At 44.4% G+C, this 19,565-nt stretch overlaps 1 protein-coding gene across 4 annotated transcripts in view; it reads right to left on the bottom strand.

The window, feature by feature from the left end:
- The window catches only part of LOC103368686 (spectrin beta chain, non-erythrocytic 1), a 146,335-nt gene that overhangs the window by 19,413 nt on the left and 107,357 nt on the right, over window positions 1-19,565 (bottom strand). For all 4 annotated transcript variants that reach the window (XR_520796.1, XM_008297127.1, XM_008297126.1 and 1 more), the window contains 15 exons: window positions 19,219-19,356; window positions 17,007-17,127; window positions 16,661-16,876; window positions 15,912-16,331; window positions 13,820-14,022; window positions 13,054-13,144; window positions 12,821-12,967; window positions 11,569-11,832; window positions 7,960-8,184; window positions 7,360-7,449; window positions 6,742-7,020; window positions 5,011-5,141; window positions 4,032-4,236; window positions 2,709-3,083; window positions 2,136-2,222 (listed from right to left, as the gene is read on the bottom strand). Coding sequence is in view for 3 of the 4 variants with exons in the window: in XM_008297127.1 (XP_008295349.1) it covers window positions 2,136-2,222; window positions 2,709-3,083; window positions 4,032-4,236; window positions 5,011-5,141; window positions 6,742-7,020; window positions 7,360-7,449; window positions 7,960-8,184; window positions 11,569-11,832; window positions 12,821-12,967; window positions 13,054-13,144; window positions 13,820-14,022; window positions 15,912-16,331; window positions 16,661-16,876; window positions 17,007-17,127; window positions 19,219-19,356 (2,992 nt within the window). In the remaining variant the exon portion in view is untranslated. The remainder of the gene's footprint in view (window positions 1-2,135; window positions 2,223-2,708; window positions 3,084-4,031; window positions 4,237-5,010; window positions 5,142-6,741; window positions 7,021-7,359; window positions 7,450-7,959; window positions 8,185-11,568; window positions 11,833-12,820; window positions 12,968-13,053; window positions 13,145-13,819; window positions 14,023-15,911; window positions 16,332-16,660; window positions 16,877-17,006; window positions 17,128-19,218; window positions 19,357-19,565) is intronic.

Below are 19,565 nucleotides of genomic sequence, written 5' to 3'. Positions count from 1 at the left end.
GACATGTCTGATCCTCTCTCCTTCTAGTCCTGGCTGTTGGACTTTATGTTGCAGTTAAAAATGAGCCACAGTGAGTAAAGATGGACTAAAAGCACCCGGGGTACAGAGGGTTAACGCTAATGCTAACTGTAGCACAGAGCAGCGTGTTAATCTGTTAGCAAGCAGAGCTACGTTCTACCAGCTCAGTGTCTGATTTAAAAGCTATGTTCAGTCACAGCGTCTTGTCGTCACACACTTGATGGCTGCAGACGACTGCAAGCGGCGGCGCTTTGCGAGCTAACAAGCAGCTACCGTGTGCAGCTACGGATACTAGAGATGCATCTTAAACTAGTTTGAGAGAAGCGACGCTAGAGGTCAGAATCCTCAGCTCTTCGTCCTCAGACCCAAACTGTGTTTGCAAACTGCTCGCAGCGTTTGTTTTAACCTTCCCAGTGGCCCAGACGGGTGGAGCTTACAGCTTATTGCGACTCGTCAATCAGAGTTTAAATCCACCCTCACACGGGTCTGAGACAGACGGAAAACAAACCGTACGAGTGTTTGCAAACCACCGGGTCTGCGGCTAACGCTAGGCCAGAACTAAGCCGCATGACAGGGACTAAAATGTCTCTAAGACGTCTCAACATTTTAGTCGGAGGATTAACAGAAAGTCTAAAACTGCAGCCAAAATGAACGCTGATGCAAAGCCGATGTTTCTGGTAAACGGAGGCTCACCTCTCCCTTTCTCTTCTGGGCGCACAGGGAGCATATGCAGGGAAATGGACATACAGGGAATGGTCAAAACACAGCGCCATCAAAAACACTCAATGTCAACACTCTGGGCATCGTCAGGAGACACAACGGTCTGAGAACCCCACCAGAACCCCACCAGAACTTTGGGTTTTCTGATGAGTCTGTGGAATCGTCTCCATGGAAACTGTCGTCGGCGGATTTGTGAATAAAGATGGAGGGAATGAAGACGGATGTTTGGTCTGAGCTGCAGCAAATCGAGTTCAGAGAATTTTATCCAGTGTTCAGATTTCTGGTCTACAAACTGTCTGCACTATAAATTTAAAAGTATATTAGCTCGTTTGCAAATTTAAATATAAAACATTAAAAATCACCGTCTTATTGCAAATAATCAACCGGCAGAGTCTCCTGTTGACAGCTTTTCATTTGTACCTGACTCACCTGAATAACAGTTTAAATGAAAGGCTACCTGTCTTCATGCTAAGCTAAGCGAAGCTAAGCTAATAACATTCTCTGTGGAAGACGGAGATTAAAAGGATTTTTTAGTTCCTACAAACTTAATTAAGTTTCCTTTAGACTCGAGTTTAAAACCTGGAGCAGCAGAAGGAAAACGCACGAGGACGCGACCGGACCATCGGTTCTGATCAGGCGCCTTCAGACAGAACGCGGCGTGAACTTTCAGATCGGTGAAGATCACATGATCACCTACCGTAGAAGAGGCTGCTCTGCTTCGTACCCGTTATTCTGTGAAGTTCACTGAACGTTTTATCTTTAACTGGACTCAACCTGCTCGCTGTCCCACATCAACACACCTTCATGGAATAAAATCTGTCATCAGATAAAATCATTTCCTTCCAGGTGCTGTGAGGAAGATGATGATGCTGAAAGGTGCACCTTAAACCAACGGGCAGTGAAACAGTCAGTAGATTATAAACCTCGTTGGTTCTGAAGATTGACACGTAAACCTCATGAGGAGTTCTGCTACTGGCTGTGGAGAGGCCTGATCGTGGTGTTTCCAGTATTTTGACCATGCCCTGTACCAGTTTAATTAATATTTACGGCACCACTACGTACTCTAGATAATCAAACCTGACTGTTTAGCTCGTGTAAAAGCCTTCAGACAGAGCAGAGGTTTGTTATTCTCTTTACTCCAGGCGCTCCTCTGTATTGCTTTGTGTTTTCCTGTGGGTGCAGAGGGACGGAGCGGTGTTAGTGCAGCAGCAGTGCAGCATCATGCAGGAGGCAGAAGGCCTTTCACAGGGACCACACTGACATCAGTGCTGCGTCCAGTTCAGTTTAAATCCAATCAGCCAGAGACGGAGGCTTTCTGCTGTGAGGGACACGTGGGGGTTGAATTGGACGTGAACTGAGCCCAGTCCTGATGCGCTTCATGTTTCACTTCGACTCACCTCTCCTTCTCTTTTCTGGATGTCGTCGGCTTTGTCTCCGGCGTACGCCGACTGCAGGCGGACGGCGTCCTCCTGAAGCTGCCGCACCTGCAGGAGGAGCAGCGGGAAAGAGTTCAGGTGGGTGTAAGACGGGATTCAAGACCACGAAAACACACAGAACGTCCAAAAAGAGACTCAGAGTTAGCACAAAGAGATGCAAAACAGCCACGAAGGGATTAAAACGACCACAGAGAGAAGAAACATGACCACAGTGAGACACAAAAAGATAAAAGAAGGGACAGAAAAAGACCACAAACAGATATAAAACAGTCCCAAAAAGACACAACAATCATAAAAGGATGTCAAATGACCTGAAGGAGACGGAAACCAGTGAGCAACACATGCAGAACGATCACAAAATGATGATGGAGAAGCAAAACGACCTCAAACAAATGAGAACGAGACACAAAAATATCATACAAGATGAAAAATGACCTAAAAGAGACACAAAAAAACAAAAAAAGGGACACAAATGACCACAAACAGATTCAAAACAACCACAAAGAGTCACAGAGCGGCCTCAGCAGACTGTACCTGTGTCCCCAGAGCCTGGATGTCGTGTTCGAAGGTGGTGTGCATCCTCTGCAGCGTCTCCACCGTGTTCTGGTCGCGGCCCAGCTCCTCCGGGAGCTTCTTGTGCTTGTCCAGGATGCGGTTGAGGATCTCCTTGGCGTCGTGGTAGAACTTGTGGAGCTCGTAGGAGGCGGCGAGGATCTGCGTCCGGGTGTCGATGAGCTCCAGCAGGTCGGCCCAGGCCTCGTTCAGGCCGTCCTTCCACTCGGCGATGGTGGCGGCGTCGCCGTGGCCCGCGTTGATCAGGTCGTCCGCCAGCCGGTTGACGGCGTCCACGCGCTCCTGGCCGATGTTGCCGGTGTCGCGGGCGAATTCTCTGAAGCGCTCCTGCAGCATCTGAAGGAGACAATAAAGATACGTGGTGAGTTGCAGGAGTCTTCAGACAACAGAAGATGACTTTATTGATCATTATCAGCTCATGTGAGACTTGTTGTGACAGTTAATATCTGCTTCATGGGTTTTATTATGAAAGGTATCAACAGACAGCAGACGGCATAAAGAACATTATTACTGACCAAACGTGGATTAATTAATAAAACAATTTTAAAAAACAAAAACATTGGAGGTCTGTAACAACGGGACCAGAGATTCTTTGGTCCATTGTTGCTAAAGTTTAGAAGACGCTTTAGAAGGACCTAACTAGCATCATTAGAGGCTAGCAGAAACTCGCTAAAACTCAAATGAGCTAACTCGAGTTAAGGAGAGGTTTCTTTAGTTAACAGGAGCTGATAAGGGCTAAAAGGAGCTATCTGTAGCTAACAAGAACAAGAGGTCATATTAGCAATCGGGAGCTAACAGGTGCTAACTGTAGTTAATAGGAGCTAACACAAGCCACCAGGTGCTACCTGAGGCTAAAACGACTGCAGAAGATCCATCAGGAGCTAGCAGGTGCTAACAGAAGCTAATGGAAGCCAATAAGTGCGCTGAAATTCAGGTTGATCAATAAAGCAATGAGGTTTTACAGTTAAAAAATACAGAGTAGGATGGGAAGATCTTTCTCTAAAATCTGAAAAAGCAAAACTTACAAACATCTAATTTGACATTTTTGTAGTTTGGACGTTGCTAATACTTTTCAGAGTCCTGTTTGTGTTGTAGAGTCCGTGTTTTTGTTGTTAAGGAGCCACTAGCTTAACATGTGAGCTGTAGCCGCGACCTCCTGGTGCTTCTTAACATGACCGAGGAGCTAAAACTGTTCTGACATTCAGCACCACAGACTTGACAGACTACTGTTGTGTTGCATTCTATGCTAGTGTGACAATAATGAAACCAGTGTGCTGTACTGACGGTGACGTGCTCGTAGTCCTGGCCCAGCTCGTGGGATCCGGCCACCACCTCCCTCTCGGCGATCCACTGCTCCAGGTCGTCCACCTCCCGGTTGAGCTGGAAGAGACGGAAACGCTCGTCCAGCTTTCCCCGACGCTCCTCCGACAAGTCCTTCAGGCCGGCGTAGAGCTTATCCACCTGAGACTGACGCATCCCGATGCGCTCGCTGCAGGACGAGGACGGAACATCAGGAGTTACTGATCAATACGAGGGAAGGCCTGATCAGGTTTCTATCCCCCCGGTCTGATTAGAGTCAGTTAGTATCTAATCCCACTCTGATACCATATTCTGAGACACTTAAAGTTAGTAAACTAAATATCAAAAATGCATCTCTGCATCCAAGCTGTTCTTTAATTCAGGAACCTTGTAGTAAAGCTGCAGCGTCTGAACTGTGGTGCTAAAGGCTACGACGTCCTGTACCTCCACAAGCTCCAAAAGAAGGCAACAACCTGTATTCATGTCAGAAAACGTATTGTAGACCAGCTGTAGTACCTGGTTGTTCCACCAGGTGGCGCCTCCTACCGTTAAACACTGTAGCGACCAGAGGAGGCGTCATTCAGACTAACGGCAGCACGATGGGGGTTTAGCTAGCAAAGGGGCACCATGACAAAGACCTACGTGATACTTAAAGACCTCCGAACAGATTTTAGGTGTTTAAGACGAGCTGGGATCAACTACTGACTGAAACAGCAACATCAGGACCAGACAAACGTCCAGCACGCTTGATTTGTGTTACAGAATATTGGTTGATAATTGATTTAAACAAAATTAGCATCCCTAACGTCCTGCTAACCCTTTACAACAGCTAAACAAAACATCGGGCTAATGCCGATACCAATCAGCTTTAAAACGATCCTGATCGTTGATCCCTAATCTTTCCTGTATCTCTGTCTCCTGGCAGCCCACTAGTCCTGAACCAGAACCCCCCGACCCGCCTCACCTGTCCGGGTGTCCGGCGGCCACCAGGCCCCGGCTGGTGCTGGACAGCTGGTGGACGGTGTCGGCGTAATCCTCCACCGCCTGCTCCAGGATCTGGTGCTTCTTCAGCATGGCCACCGAACTCTGCTCGTCCTGACGGAGACACAGACGAACGTTTATCCTGAGAGTCAACACGTCTGTTAACGAGCTGACAGACGAACTAATTTAAAGACTCCAGAGCACAGACGGACGAACCGGAGAGGAGCCGGGACAGAAAAGTGAAAGTAAAGAGAGAGAGTCTGGGAAAGAGGGAAGAACTGAAAAGTTTTCTAAATTAAAAACAATAAATCTCCTCTACAAGCTTAATAATCAGCTTCTAATCAAACATCACGGCAGCAGATTTAAATTTAAAACAACCAACAGAAGTCCCAAACCTCTCAGGTCGGATTAAAAGCGACAGTACGGTGAGTCCATGTCAGAGTGTTTAAGAGCATCGACTGGATACCGACCAGCAGAAACAGAGAAGCAGCAAACTGAGGAACTGGCAGGTGAACTAAAACTAAACAAAGAAAAAGGAAGTTCTGGAGCCGGAGGGCAGAAACACCGACTGTGCTGTCAAAGCTGCACAACGGGTGGAGTCATAGAGAAACTAAAGGAAACCACCAGCTTGGTTTCAGGCAGACGGTTCAAAGAGTCTCTAAAGGTAATCTGTTAACATGGTTGGACACCTTTATTTACCTGCAGAGTTCATTCAGCCAATTATGAGGGAAAAAGTCACCGACGAGCTTTTTTCACGACATAAACTCAAACTAAAAACTTTTAAGACGAGATGAAATGTTTCTGATTGTTCGTCAACAAAACAGAAACTAGACATTCATGCCGACTGTGTCATCAACTCACCTGCAGCCACGGCGCAGTGAGAACGCCAAGTTACCAAAATAAATCAATTAAAGATTAACAAAATAAAAGTGGAAATAATGATAACGATATCTGGGATCCAAAACTAAGTTCTGTTTTGAGAATTTCATGTTTTCAGACTTGCACATTTTTATATTTTTACTCTTCATTTACCTGGAAAGTCATTTTCAGGGTTTAATATCTCCAGAAGTTTACCTCCTTCAGTCTTTAGGTTCAGTGAGGACACAGACAGAATAGTTTACAGCCGATTAAATGACTCCAGCAGAGGCCCAATTATTACATACTGGTGCTTGGAAATGGAAGAAAGTGCAAGATTTTCAAATTAAAGTAGCCTTGGGGATCCAGGAAGTTCTTGTAAATGATATAAATGGATGTATCCATGTTTCCTACTAAAAATAGAGCCTTTGGTCGACTTTCCACCAACGTCAGCAGAATTTCATTTGTGGCAAGAAAAAGGTAAAAGTATTTTGATCTGTTCACTAAATGTTGACGTGGACTCTCTGGTAGGAGACAGACACTGGTGGTCTTTGGGTCTAAGTGTTGGTATTATAGGTGTAAAGCTGATTTTGTATTAATCTACCAACACATTTGCTTCCTGAAGGGTCCAATACAGACACTTAGAATGATCAGTGAACAGAGAACTTGGGCCCAAATAACGAACAAATAAACTCAGAATCTGTTGTTCTGAAGCTGGGTCAGTTTTAAAGATAATTTCTGTTTGTCTCGAGGCTCAAACTCAAAACCAGTCGACAGCCCGAGTTCTAAACCAGCCCCACCACCACCAGAACCCAAACCACAGGAGGAGGAAAGCCGTGACTCCGCCTCCTCCGCTCACCTTGGCCTTCTCCTCCGACATCATGTACAGCTCCTGCTCGCTCATCCAGGCCTCGGCCTCGGCGGCGTCGAAGTAGTACTGCTGGGCCTCGTGGGCCTCGCTGAGCCGGGTGTGGCGCTTCTCCGTCTCCTTCCTGATCTGGTCCCACAGCGCCTGCAGCTCGGCGAGCCGCTGGCGGATCAGCTCGGCCGTCGGGCTGTCCTCCCTCAGCACGTGCTGGCTGCGCTCGAAGATGTCGTCGAAGCGAGGCTGGTGGCCCTGGATCTCCTTCTGCAGGGTCTGAGGAGGGCCGGGTACCACACAGCCGGATTTAGACAATAATCATAATAACATGATGTAGATTAAAGCCACAGCCGCTCCTCTTGTTGTACGTCTGATAACAGAGGAAAGTGTTTTATTATAACATGCATGGACGACTTCCTCTGAGTCTGATCTGATCTCAGCTGTGTGAAGCAGGACGGGGATGAGAACACATCTTATCCTGGAGGAGCCTGAAACTATCTGCTCTCTAAAACCTGCTTTCCTTCCTTCCACTGTTTATTTTTAACTCTGTTTTTAACATGACAGCAGAAGTTCTAACCCCATGAACGTGTCCTTCAGAGATGGACGGCTGCGTACCTGGTTCTTCTTGATGAGCAGCTGGACCGTCTGCAGGTTGTGTCCGTGGTCGGTGGACGTGGCGATGGGCATCCTCTCCTCCACCCACAGCTGCACAAACACGTTACAGCGTTCAGTTATCAGCGTTACAGCCGCTAACACTCCCAGTGATGGGACTCTTACATCACTTTACAGCCTCAGAATCACTTCTTACTTTTACATCCCAGCCTTATTTCAGCTTATTTATCTTTTAGTGATGTATTGTTCTTATATATCACTGCTTTTCTACCACATTTACTTTAATTAATCCCATTTTGTGGTCATTTACACACTAACAAATCACCGCTGCGTGTTGAAACTGACATGAAGGTTCAACTGTGTTATCTGCGGTGAACAACTTTGAGTGCAAATAAATAAAAACTGGTTTAAATGCTGCTGCTGTTGCTCCAGATGCTGCCGGTCGGTTCATTTACCGACATGCTGCAGTATTTATTCGTTCTCCTACAACTTTAGATATTTGTCATGTGTTCACTGTCAGATTGTTCACACGTGAACTGCTGCTTGGTTCTACCGTCGGTTCCTCTTTCAGTTTCTGATAAATCAAAGTTATTTCTGACTCACGATCTCGTCCTCCACGTCGCGGTTGAACTGGTGGATCTCGCGGGACGCCATCAGGTTGTCCCGCCTCTTCTTCAGCGGGTCCTGCAGCGACTGGAACTTCTTCTCCACGCTGATGCGCTGCCCGTCCACCTCCTCGGAGCCCTTCCCCTCCTGGCTGAGGGCCTGGGACTGGCTCCGGAGCTCCTCCACCTCCTTCTGACGCACCTCCACCTGGCTCTCCAGGATCTGACGGACGGGTCACAGGTGGAGCAGTGATTAAAGAGAACTCATACAAAATAAAAACTAAAAATCTCCACGACTAAATAAAAAAAATAGAGCAAATACAAGATATTTTGGGGAAAAAAAAAAAAAGGGAATTCCAACAACAAACATGAAATCTGACTTCAGAGTAAAATGAAAACCTCTAAGATTCAACGTCTCCGTCCTCTGCAGCTGGAATCTAGTTTAAGAAACTCAAATTATTCAGTTTTGGAATTTACACTCAAGTTTCCTCCTGTTTTATATCAATATTTGGAATTTTAAATACATTTTTGTTTGTATTTGTTTGTTTGTTTGTTAAAGAAATGTGAGTAAAGAGTGACATCAAATCAAGATTTAAAATAAAATAAAATATACCTTAAAAATGCCTTAATGTGGAGCAAAATGTCCACGGATGGACGAAAAATGTAAAAATATTTAAAAGAACAACATAAATGAATAAAGAACATAAATTAAATGAATCTTAATTCTAAATATACAAAGAGTTGTGCTTGAATAGAAAAGAAAAACAGTCCAAGCGTCTAGAAAATTTAAAATTCAAATTCAGATGATTTAATTTATCAAAATTAAATTAAACTAGAAAAATAAAAAATTAAGAAAATAATAATTAAGCTGACAGAAGAGTCAAACATTTGGGGGGAAAAACTAAACAAAAAAATAAACTAGATTAATAAAATCTATGAAATTAAAAATTAAATTTAATAAAATAAAAAAAGTAAAATAACTTAAAAAAAACATTTTTTCCCGGGCCGTTACCTTTTGGGGAAAAATTAAATCTAAAATAGGAATAATAAAATAAATTACAAATGAAAAAAAAATATTTGCAAAAAACACAAATCAGAAAAATAAAAATTGTAAATAATCTTAAAATAGTAATTTTGAAAATATATATTTAAAAACATATTTAAATTAAAAATGCAAAAAACAGAGGAGTCGTACGTGGTCCTCATTTCCCAGAAAAAGCAGAATAAAAGCACAAAGATGTGATTAAAAAAAATAAAAAAATCAACTAGAAAAGCTTTTCCAAAAATAAATCAACGTCCCTCAGAGGCCTCGTCGCCTCCTCAGCCGACCTCCAGAAAGAGAATCAAGAGTCCCGAATAAACGTTAGAAATCAAGTCAGACAGGTGAGTAAACAGTCTGCGAGTAAACAACAACAGCACCAGCAGTAAACAGGTAACAGGAATCTAAAAATACGAGCCGAGGAGGACGAGGAGGAGGAAGAGGAGGAGGAAGAGGAGGAGGAGAGGATCTGGTTCTGTTTAACAGATCAAACAGTCGCTAATGATCTGCAGCCAACACACACACACCTACACACACACACACAGACACACACAGACACACACAGACACACACACACAGACACACACACACACACACACACACACACACACACACACACACACACACACACACACACACACACACACACACACCATCCTTCAAATGGCTGCAGCNACACACACACACACACACACACACACACACACACACACACACACACACACACACACACACACACACCATCCTTCAAATGGCTGCAGCGCTGTCTCTGTTAAAACACACCATCTTCTCCTATCTCTGTGAGGACCCTGCTGGTCTTAACGCCTCCTCACACCTCCTGTCTGAACCTCCAGCGTCACCATCCACCTGAATCTGAACCTGAAGCTTCAACATCACCACAGTCAGAACCCAAGACCCGGCCCGGTCCTCACAGAGACACCAACCCGGACCCTGGTCGGGCTCCGTGTGGGCTCGTAACACTTCAGATGAGCGATTACGTAACGGAGGAGTGAGAGCGAGCGCCGGTGGACGGATTACGTAAAAGGCTGCTTCTGATCTGGAAGCGTGGAAACGGGGAAGCTGCTGATTTCCTCCACGAGTTTAAGAGCTTCGAATTAACACAGATTCTTTTAAACTGCAGCGAAATCAGATCAATGAATTCAACTTCTGCTACGTATGGAGATGAAATTAAATCACCATCAGCAGCTCAGAGCGGTTACCTGAAGCTCATCAGAGGTGGATGAACTCTAGAACAAAGCCTCCAACATGGTGATGCTTTGGAGGCTTTTTATTACAATTTTCCTTAAAGTTAAAGTTAAAATCCTGTTTTAATTACTGCTCTGCACGCTCCAGAAGGACATGTCTGTTGTTTCTATCTGCTTTAGCCATAAACATATACACAGAGAAGGCATCTCTGCTGCTGAAACTGTAGAAAATGTCAGATTTTGCTGCTGCTTTCAGGCGAACGCAACATTTTACAGGTGAAAAGTTCTCCTAAAATGTTTTGCAGGTTAAATATTGTTTATTTTATACATGCAGCTGTATGTTTGAAAGGTATGTTATCTAAAAAATCATCACATTTACACCATTTATCATCAAGAAACTGTAAAAACAGAAAGAATCCTTGGACTTTAAATTTTCCGACGGTCCCTGAATGCATCATCTGATTGAAAAATTAACCCAGTTCGCTTGAATTCTACGCGTCTCGTTTAAAACCTGTTTGTTGTAACTGGATTCTGTAAAAAACAAAAAATTCTGCACTTCTCAGTGAAACTGTGAAGTTTTCAGCGGCTTGTCTGTGACCGACAGTCACACAACTAAAAATCTGGGACTTTGTGGCTGAGCTGCTTTATTTCTTCACACAGAGCAGGTGAGGACGGAAACTAATTAAAACGTTAATAGTCAAATATTTATAGTTTCAGACTCAGTTTTTGTTCCTATTGTTGAGAACACTTGTAGGAAAACGTTGCACATGTTAAGTCTAAAGTTTACCATTTTTTCAATATAAATAATGAAAGAAATGCTAATTTTGCTCGTTGTTTTTTACGATACACGTCACTACATTATGCACATACAGCGTTTCTCTGCTTCTAGTCACGGTGCTGCTGCTTCTGTAGACTTGTAGGGTTTTTTATTGCAGAGAACGACGCCAACAGTGAGTAAAAATATGACCCAAAGTCTACATCCGCTGAGTCAGACCACCAACTGAACATAAACTACAGCCGGGTGACGTTAGTTTTGCAGGATTTTGGCCACAAACCAAACCGGCTGACCTGCTGATGGTGCAGGACCAACATCTGAACCACATGTCTCTGGTATTTAATTCAGTTTTTAATGGAAGAAACCACCTGAAACTCCTCTAATGTGAGCTGCTCTACTGTTTGAGGGATCGAAAGCTTAAAAAGTTAGAAATCTGTCAGTAAACGATCCTTAAAAAGCACTTCTTCAAACCGTCACAGTATAAATAAAGAAGAAGTGCTGGTTCCCCTTCTGTCGAGCAGCTCCGCTGTGAAACTCTGCCGTCATACCGAGAGGCTTTACAGGAACCCAGTAACACACGCTTCCTACCTGCTGCTTCTTGAGCAGGATGTTGACCGAGGTGAGGTCTTTGCCGTAGTCGTCGGACTGCAGCTGCCCGTCCAGGTTGCCCAGCCACTTGTCCAGGTCGGCGCAGCTCTGCGTGAACAGCTCGGCCTTGTTGGCGTCGAACAGACACTTGGCTTTGGTCTGGGTGGTGGACTCCAGGTCCTGCCACATCGTCTTCAGCGACGCCAGCTTCTCCTTCACCATCGCCTCCGTCTCGGGTTTCTCTGCCATCAGCGCCTGGCTGTCCTGGAAGACAACACCCAGGGCTCAGCTTCTACCAGCAGCTCGAGATCAGGGACTGAATTCAACCGTTTCTACCAGGACTAGACCTGAGTGTAGTTACACATATAATACGACATCATACGCAGTGAAGATAAAACCCAGGACAGCTACCAGGCTGGTTCCTGATGTGGGATGTAAGGAGCAAACAAACACCTGATTTAGTTCAAAAGCAACACTGGAAACTATGAACTAGGAGAAAAATAAAATATTAAAAAGCTGTTTGCTCGTAACACCATGAAGAGTAGAGGTCTGTCAGTCTGTGGGTTAAACGTATGGGACAGTCTGACATATAAAACCCAGAGGAGAAGGTGTTCTTGGGGTTCCTAAGGAGATATAAAGGTGTAAGATATGAGATGTACGGGTATATAACAGGCAGGAGTTCAGTCAAGCTTCATCCTGTTCAGACGTTATTTAAGGTTTTGTTTGTTTTTTGTTGCGTTTTCTTTATTTTGTGTGTTTTGTTTTTGCATTTGTGATCTTTCAGGACTTGTTGATAACCAGCAGCTCAGACTAGTTATCTGATAAATGAAGCTCATTCCAGGTGAACATGAAGGAGTTAAATCTGAGAGAAACTCTTTCTGTGTTCACTGACGTTTCTAGAATTAATGCTAACATCCTGTTTTTGTTGTTGTTGCTCTACTGAAGAACAACATCTCTGTGATTTAAACGTCCTTTCAGCTCAGACATCTACACGTAGAAGCTCCGTCTGGTTTGTGGGAAGCGTCTCTGCTGCCGTGTGGTTGAACATGTCAGAGTGTTGTGCTGCCTTCAGGTGCTCTATTAAAAGAAGCAGCACAGGTGAGAGGTTTCTGAACTCATCGATCCGTTCTCCTGGTAGATGTTCGGTTGCAGGACGCCGCTTTCAGCTCAACATCTACAGTCACATTAACGCTACAGGAGCTTGAGATGAACAGAAGTCCTTAGAGAGGAGCTTCTCCACCCCCCGTCCTACCTTGTCGATCTTGTCCAGCCACTCCTTGTTGGACTGCAGCTCGGCCATGAAGGCCTGGTGCTTGAGCCACTTGCTGTGGAGGTTCCTGGCCTCGTCGTACGTCATGTCCTGAGCCGTCAGCATCTTCTCGTTGATCCACAGGGACAGCTGAGGACACACAACCAGGGAATCAGCTCGACCGACAGCCACCGAGGCGGACGCCCGTCAGAACAGAAGCTGTTTGGGTGTTTTACCTCCTGGCAGTCCTGCAGGAACTTCTGCAGGTCTCTGTTGTCCTTCAGCCTGGTCAGCAGGTCGCTGGCTGCTGCTCGGTTCTTCTTGTGTCTGTAAAACAAAAAACAACGAGTTTATTTCCCAGAACTTACATCCAGTTTTACATTTATTGTTGGGAGATGGTCGTACTTCAAGCCTGAGGAAGACAAGTTCATAACTGGTTTAGTTTTCTCTCAGGCCTGTAAAGCTGTTTTAATAATTATTTCATCAATCAGAGTGAAAAAAATATGAATAAAACACCCATGATGACTTGTTTTAAATTACTGCCACGATCAGTGAAGGAAATCAAAAACACCTTCACATCTCAGTCACATTTTAACCAGTAAATGTGGTGGAAATCAGTTTAAGTGAGTATAATCTCAGGTTTTTAGAGTATAATCTCAAAGGACGAGTAAATGAACCAGTTATCTCTGTTTATAAAAGTATAATCTCAGTTATGTGGTTACAGACCAGGTAAACAACTCAATAATCCTCAGTTACCAGGTTGAAGACTGGGTAACCAACACAATAATCTTGATTTAAATGAGTATATTCTCAGTCATGTGGTCAAAAACTGGGAAAACGACCCAATAATCCCAGTTTATATGAATATATCCTCAGTTACATGGGTAAAGACGGGTAAGTTACCCCGATAGTCCATATTTAAATGTTTATAACCAACAAATACGGCAGAATATCAGTTTCCTGACATTAAAAATGAATTTGGCATTTAGGTATCTGGGTCACCTTTGGTCGATGGAGTCCACCTTCTCCTGGATGCGCTCGGCGTTGATGTTGCCGTCGGCCACCAGGCGGCGCCCGGTGTCGACCACGCCGCTGATCTTCTCCTCATTGGCGTCCATTGTGGTCATGAAGTCCTCCTGCTTCTTGATGGCGGCCTCGGCGCCCTCCAGAGTGGTGGGCATCTCGGTGTGGGCCAGGACGTACTCCTGGACCACAAACACAGAGTGATGTTACTGGCTGTTGGGTGTAATGACACAGTTTGACCACTGGGGGCTCTGGTTACAAAGGTTCAGCGTAAAAAAGTGGATTTTTAAACTAGTCTTTAACATGTTTGTTGTTTTTTAGGTGTATGTGTGGCTTTAATATAATCAGAGACACTGTTCTAAGCTACACATGTCAAAACTTTAGCTGAATCTGTAGCTTTATTGATAGCTTTAGCTGGTTTTGGCTCATAGTTTTGGTTCAATTTATCCACAGCAGGCAGCTATTTAGAGAGAAAACATTCTATAAAGTTAATATACGTGACTTTCTCAGCAGAAAATCACATTCTGTGTTTGCATTTAGCAGCTAAAGAGCCACATGTTTCCCTCAGGAGGTGGATGAGACCAAAAATGGAGCTAAAAGGGAGCTAATAACATGTTGCTGTGCTAATGTTAATGTTGGAGGTGAAAATAAGCAAACTGTTCCCAACGAGATCAACGTGTCGAGTTAAAAGTTCCTGACATGTCAGTGCCAGTCAACAGAACTAGTCTGTGTTTTCTAAAAGTGGACAGAAATGTGTAACTGTGGGTTTAAATCAGTAAATCACATCCTTCAGGGAAATAAAACAATAAAGCAAAGTGAAAAGATCCATCACAAGTGGAAACCCTGCAATAAAGATCCTAATTGAGATAAAGCCCCTAAGAGGAAAATGCAGTTAAAGAATTACAGACTTAAATAACATGATATAAGCCGTCATTTATATCCAGAGACAGCAGGTTGATCTGAGGGCTCCAGACATGATTAACTAGAGAGGAAAAAGAAAAAAAACACAAATCTGCCTTCAGTTGTTCTGTCATCTTTAGGTTTTGCTAAAATATCAGATCATTTTATTACAATTAAACTATGTGAGAAGTTTCTGCCGCTGTCTGGTGGAGCTGTGGACTCAGAGATGCTGCTTTAATCCTAATCTATGCATCATAGTTTTTACATTTGCCATATTATACATCCGAGCACAGCATTTGAGTCGTTCGGTTTCTTTCCTCTGCTGTTTAAAGTCATTTCTAACGGGTGTAATGAAGCCCGTCGACCACCTGAGGGCAGCCTCTGACCTCCTCAGACCTTCACCCACAGTGGACTTTTAATCTGACGGGTTCAGACCGAGCAGAGCCTCCAGTTCTCATCATCTGAACCCTGTTTGTCTCAGCGGGTCACGAGGCAGGACGTCCTTACAGGCAGGAAGGAGAAACATCCATCACATGATAATCATCTGTGAAGCTCTTCTGTTCGAGCTCTCAGACGTGATCACATCCGTCCTGCTCTCGCTACAAGAGCCGTGGTTGTGTTCGTTAAAGCCCTCCGGCGTCAGGGTTCTGAACGGACAGATGTCATGGACCAGCTTCTCCTCCACATCAGGAGCTCAACTTCTGCACATTTACAGCCTCATAGTCGTATTTCTGGGGTTCAATAGTCAATGTTCACACGCTTTAATCACTTTACTTTCCTCACACTGCATCTCTTGAAACTCTACGTGTCTCTTTAAGGCCTCGCTTCTGACAATCTTTGCTCTGATTGGTCGATTCACCCGATGACAGTCAGGTGATGTCGGCTGGTAACCCCACATGTCAGAGCTACTGTAGTGAGGACATAATGTTGGACTGTGAGGCAGCTGCTCAGTCTGACCAACGTCTAACCAGCTGTTATGGAAACGTGCTACGTGATGATGTCGATAAGTGACGCCTGGACTTCACACGAGGTGTTTCAGGCAGGTATGGAACCATGGTTTCTGTACGTGAGAATTACTTCCTGTGGTTTGTAAGTTTGCAAACCTTTAACACAAAAAGCTGCCACATAACACAGAACATGGGCTCTGTAAGTGAAGCCCAGGTGTGTCTACCTGGTTGTTGAGGAAGGCCTCGGCCTGCTTGGTGTCCCTCAGGAACAGCTGGTAAGCGTGGGACTGCGACAGCAGGTTCTGCCGGTTCTCCCACATCTTGTGCAGCTCGTTCCAGCCGGTGTCGAGCGCCTGCAGCCGCTGCCGAAGGAACATGTACTGGGCGTCCGTCTGGCCCTGCGTCACCATCTCGCCCATGTCCCGCATCTTCTGGTAGTCCTCCTCGTAGTTGCGGATCTCGTTCTTGATGCCCTCGTGCTGGGCCAGCAGCTTCTCGGCCTCGGCCAGCGTGTTGGGCATGTCCTCGGAGGCGATGGCCGTCTGCGTCCGCGACAGCCACGACTGGAAGTCGTCCAGCTCACGCAGGAACTGCTGCAGCTTGCTGGCTTCGCCCAGAGACTCCTCGCGGTTCTTCATGGTGTCCTGTGAACAGAACCGAGGGGATGATGAGCGATGTCTAGACCTGGATATGGGCTGAAGACATCTAAAACCATCAGCAGGCTTCTGTTGGACCATCTCTGGTTTACTGAAACATCCTAAACTATGAATATTTAAAATGCTATCTGTGAAGTTTTAGGTCATTTTATCAAATAATAATAATTATTATTATATCAAACAGATTCTGGGTTAACTTCTTTAAATCAGCGCCTGTCAGCCCCCCTACAGCTGAAGTTTGAGTCTGTTTTGTTGTTCAGTTCACATCTTCTCTGGAGACCTCCTCCTCCTCATATCTGACTTTAAAGCTCAGGTACCTTCATCTCGTCCCAGACGCCGGTGATCTCCGCCAGACGTCCTTTGATGGCCTCGGACTGCTCCGGGTGCTCGGAGGCCAGCCGGTCCGCCTCCTTCCCCAGGTCGCCCAGCTTGTCCTCGATGGCGGCCAGGTCGCGCTCCATCCCCGTCAGCTTCCTCTGCAGGGCCATGACGCCGGCCAGGTCGTTGCCCAGCTCCTGGGTCGACTCGATCACCTGGAGGAGGACGGAGAGGAGTCATCGAGAAGAGTCCCAAACATTTATCAAACAAACCAAGTAGTGGATATAACCAGTGTTCTTCGTCTGTAATTAGTTGTTTTTTAATTTATCCGTCCTCTGCCAGTACCTTGGTCTTCTCCTTGATCCAGGACTTGGTTTCGTTGCACTCCAGGTGGTAGTTCTGGACCCCCAGAGCCGAGCTCAGGCTGTCCTTCTTCTGGTCGACCAGGTCTCTGAACTGACTCCACCTGGACAGAAGGACACCTTCAGCACCTCCTCATACGTCTCCAGTCCTGTTTACATCTCACCTGAAGCACCTGCTCAGGGTTTAGCTTCACCTTCATCAGCCGGATCACTTCTCTAGTTCTGGTGTCTTTACTCACACATTCAGACACGTTTATGTCTTCAGCCGAGGTTTATGTAGGATTTATTTAATCTCAGTGGTTAACATGAGTTAGATGCAGTTTATTTACCCTCGTTATCGGTTTAATTACTCACGATAATCACAGTTCAATACAAGCTTAAACGTCTGTTTAAAATTCACTTTGACTTGTTTGTCCCCGTTTCGTTGCTCGATTAACTCCTTGATTGATTCTCCTTTCAGTCCTGGTTCGATTAGCTGCTAAATCCTAATTAATTAGCTGACGAATTACCGTTAAATTATCAGCTTAGTCACAGTTTCATGGGCTGATAAATTATGTGTTGAATCAAGTTTAACTTCTTCCAGTTTTGGTGTATATCCATCAGGTCTAAATACACATCAGACACAGTATGTTTGGTTTAATCTCAGTTCTTAAGAGTATAATCTGAGTTTTGTGGTTAAACACTTGGTAAACAACCTGATAATCCCAGTTTCTAAGAGTATAATCTGAGTTATCTGGCTAAAGACTGTGTAAACTACCCAATAATCCCAGTCTGTATGAGTATAATCTCAGTTAAGTGGGTAAAGACTGGGTAAATGAACCAATTATCTCTGTTTCTAAAAGTATAATCTCAGTTATGTGGGTACAGACCGGGTAAACACCTCAGTAATCCCAGTTAATATCAGCATAACCTCAGTGACCTGGTTAAAGATGGGTAACCAACACAATAATCTTGATTTAAATGGATATATTCTCAGTTATGTGGTCAAAGACTGGGAAAAAGACTTGATAATCCCAGTTTATAAAGGTGTAATCTCAGCTGCCAGGCTAAAGACTGGAAAAATGATCCAACTGATGATCCAATTTCAACAATTTCCTGAGGTTTACACCGAAGGGATCAATAAAGTTTTCTTCTATTCTATTTTTATTCTATTCTATTCTAGTATTTCCAGTTTATACTCGTATAATTTCAATTACCTGGTTTAAGACTGGGTGTATGACACAATAATCCCATTTTATATGACTATAAACTCAGTTATGTGGTTGAAGACCAAGCAAATGACCAGATAATTACAGTTTATATGAATGTAACCTCAGTTATCAGGCTCAAGACTCTGAAAATGGCCCAATAATTCCAATTTATATGAGTATTACCTCAGTTATATGGTTTGAAACTGGATAAACGACCTTATAATCCCAGTTTATGATAGCATAGTCTCAGTTACTTGGTTAAAACCTGAGTAAATGGCCCAATAGTCCCAGTTTATACAGTTTTAATCTCAGTTGCCAGGCTAAAGACTGGAAAAATGACCCAATATTTCCAGTTTATACTCGTATAATTTCAATTACCTGGTTTAAGGCTGGGTGTGTGACCCAATAATCCCATTTTATATGACTATAAACTCAGTTATGTGGTTTAAGACCAAGTAAATGACCAGATAATTACAGTTTATATGAATGTAACCTCAGTTATCAGGCTCAAGACTCTGAAAATGGCCCAATAATTCCAATTTATATGAGTATTACCTCAGTTATATGGTTTGAAACTGGATAAACGACCTTATAATCCCAGTTTATGATAGCATAGTCTCAGTTACTTGGTTAAAACCTGAGTAAATGACTCAATAGTCCCAGTTTATACAGTTTTAATCTCAGTTGCCAGGCTAAAGACTGGAAAAATGACCCAATATTTCCAGTTTATACTCGTATAATTTCAATTACCTGGTTTAAGGCTGGGTGTGTGACCCAATAATCCCATTTTATATGACTATAAACTCAGTTATGTGGTTGAAGACCAAGTAAATGACCAGATAATTACAGTTTATATGAATGTAACCTCAGTTATCAGGCTCAAGACTCTGAAAATGGCCCAATAATTCCAGTTTATATGAGCATCACCTCAGTTATATGGTTTGAAACTGGATAAATAACCCGATAATCCCAGTTTCTGAGCTGGTTTAATCCCAGGTGCGTTACCTGGTGTTGAGCTTGTCCTGCTGGGCCTTGATCTCCTTCTCACTGGGATGTCCGCTGTGGATCAGTTGTCTGGCGACCTGGTTCACCACGGCAACGCGGGACGCCTGGTTGTTCATCTCCGGCTCCAGACTCTCAAACCTGGACGGATAAGATTTGACATTTAATTCAGGATGTTGTGTTCTTTATGAGGCGTGTGACCTGGCTGGTGGCAGGTTGGTGCACAGCTGTATGAAGGTGGAGCGTTTCAGACATGTTGGAGCACCAGGTCCAGGCCTTCACTGAGCCGGTGAACACACCAGGTCCAGGCCTTCACTGAGCCGGTAAACACACCAGGTCCAGGCCTTCAC

The sequence above is a fragment of the Stegastes partitus genome, unplaced genomic scaffold (assembly GCF_000690725.1).
Source record: "Stegastes partitus isolate 25-593 unplaced genomic scaffold, Stegastes_partitus-1.0.2 Scaffold1192, whole genome shotgun sequence".
NCBI lineage: Eukaryota > Metazoa > Chordata > Actinopteri > Pomacentridae > Stegastes > Stegastes partitus.
The sequence above is the reverse complement of the archived record's forward strand: the minus strand, read 5'-3'. Positions and strand labels throughout refer to the sequence as shown.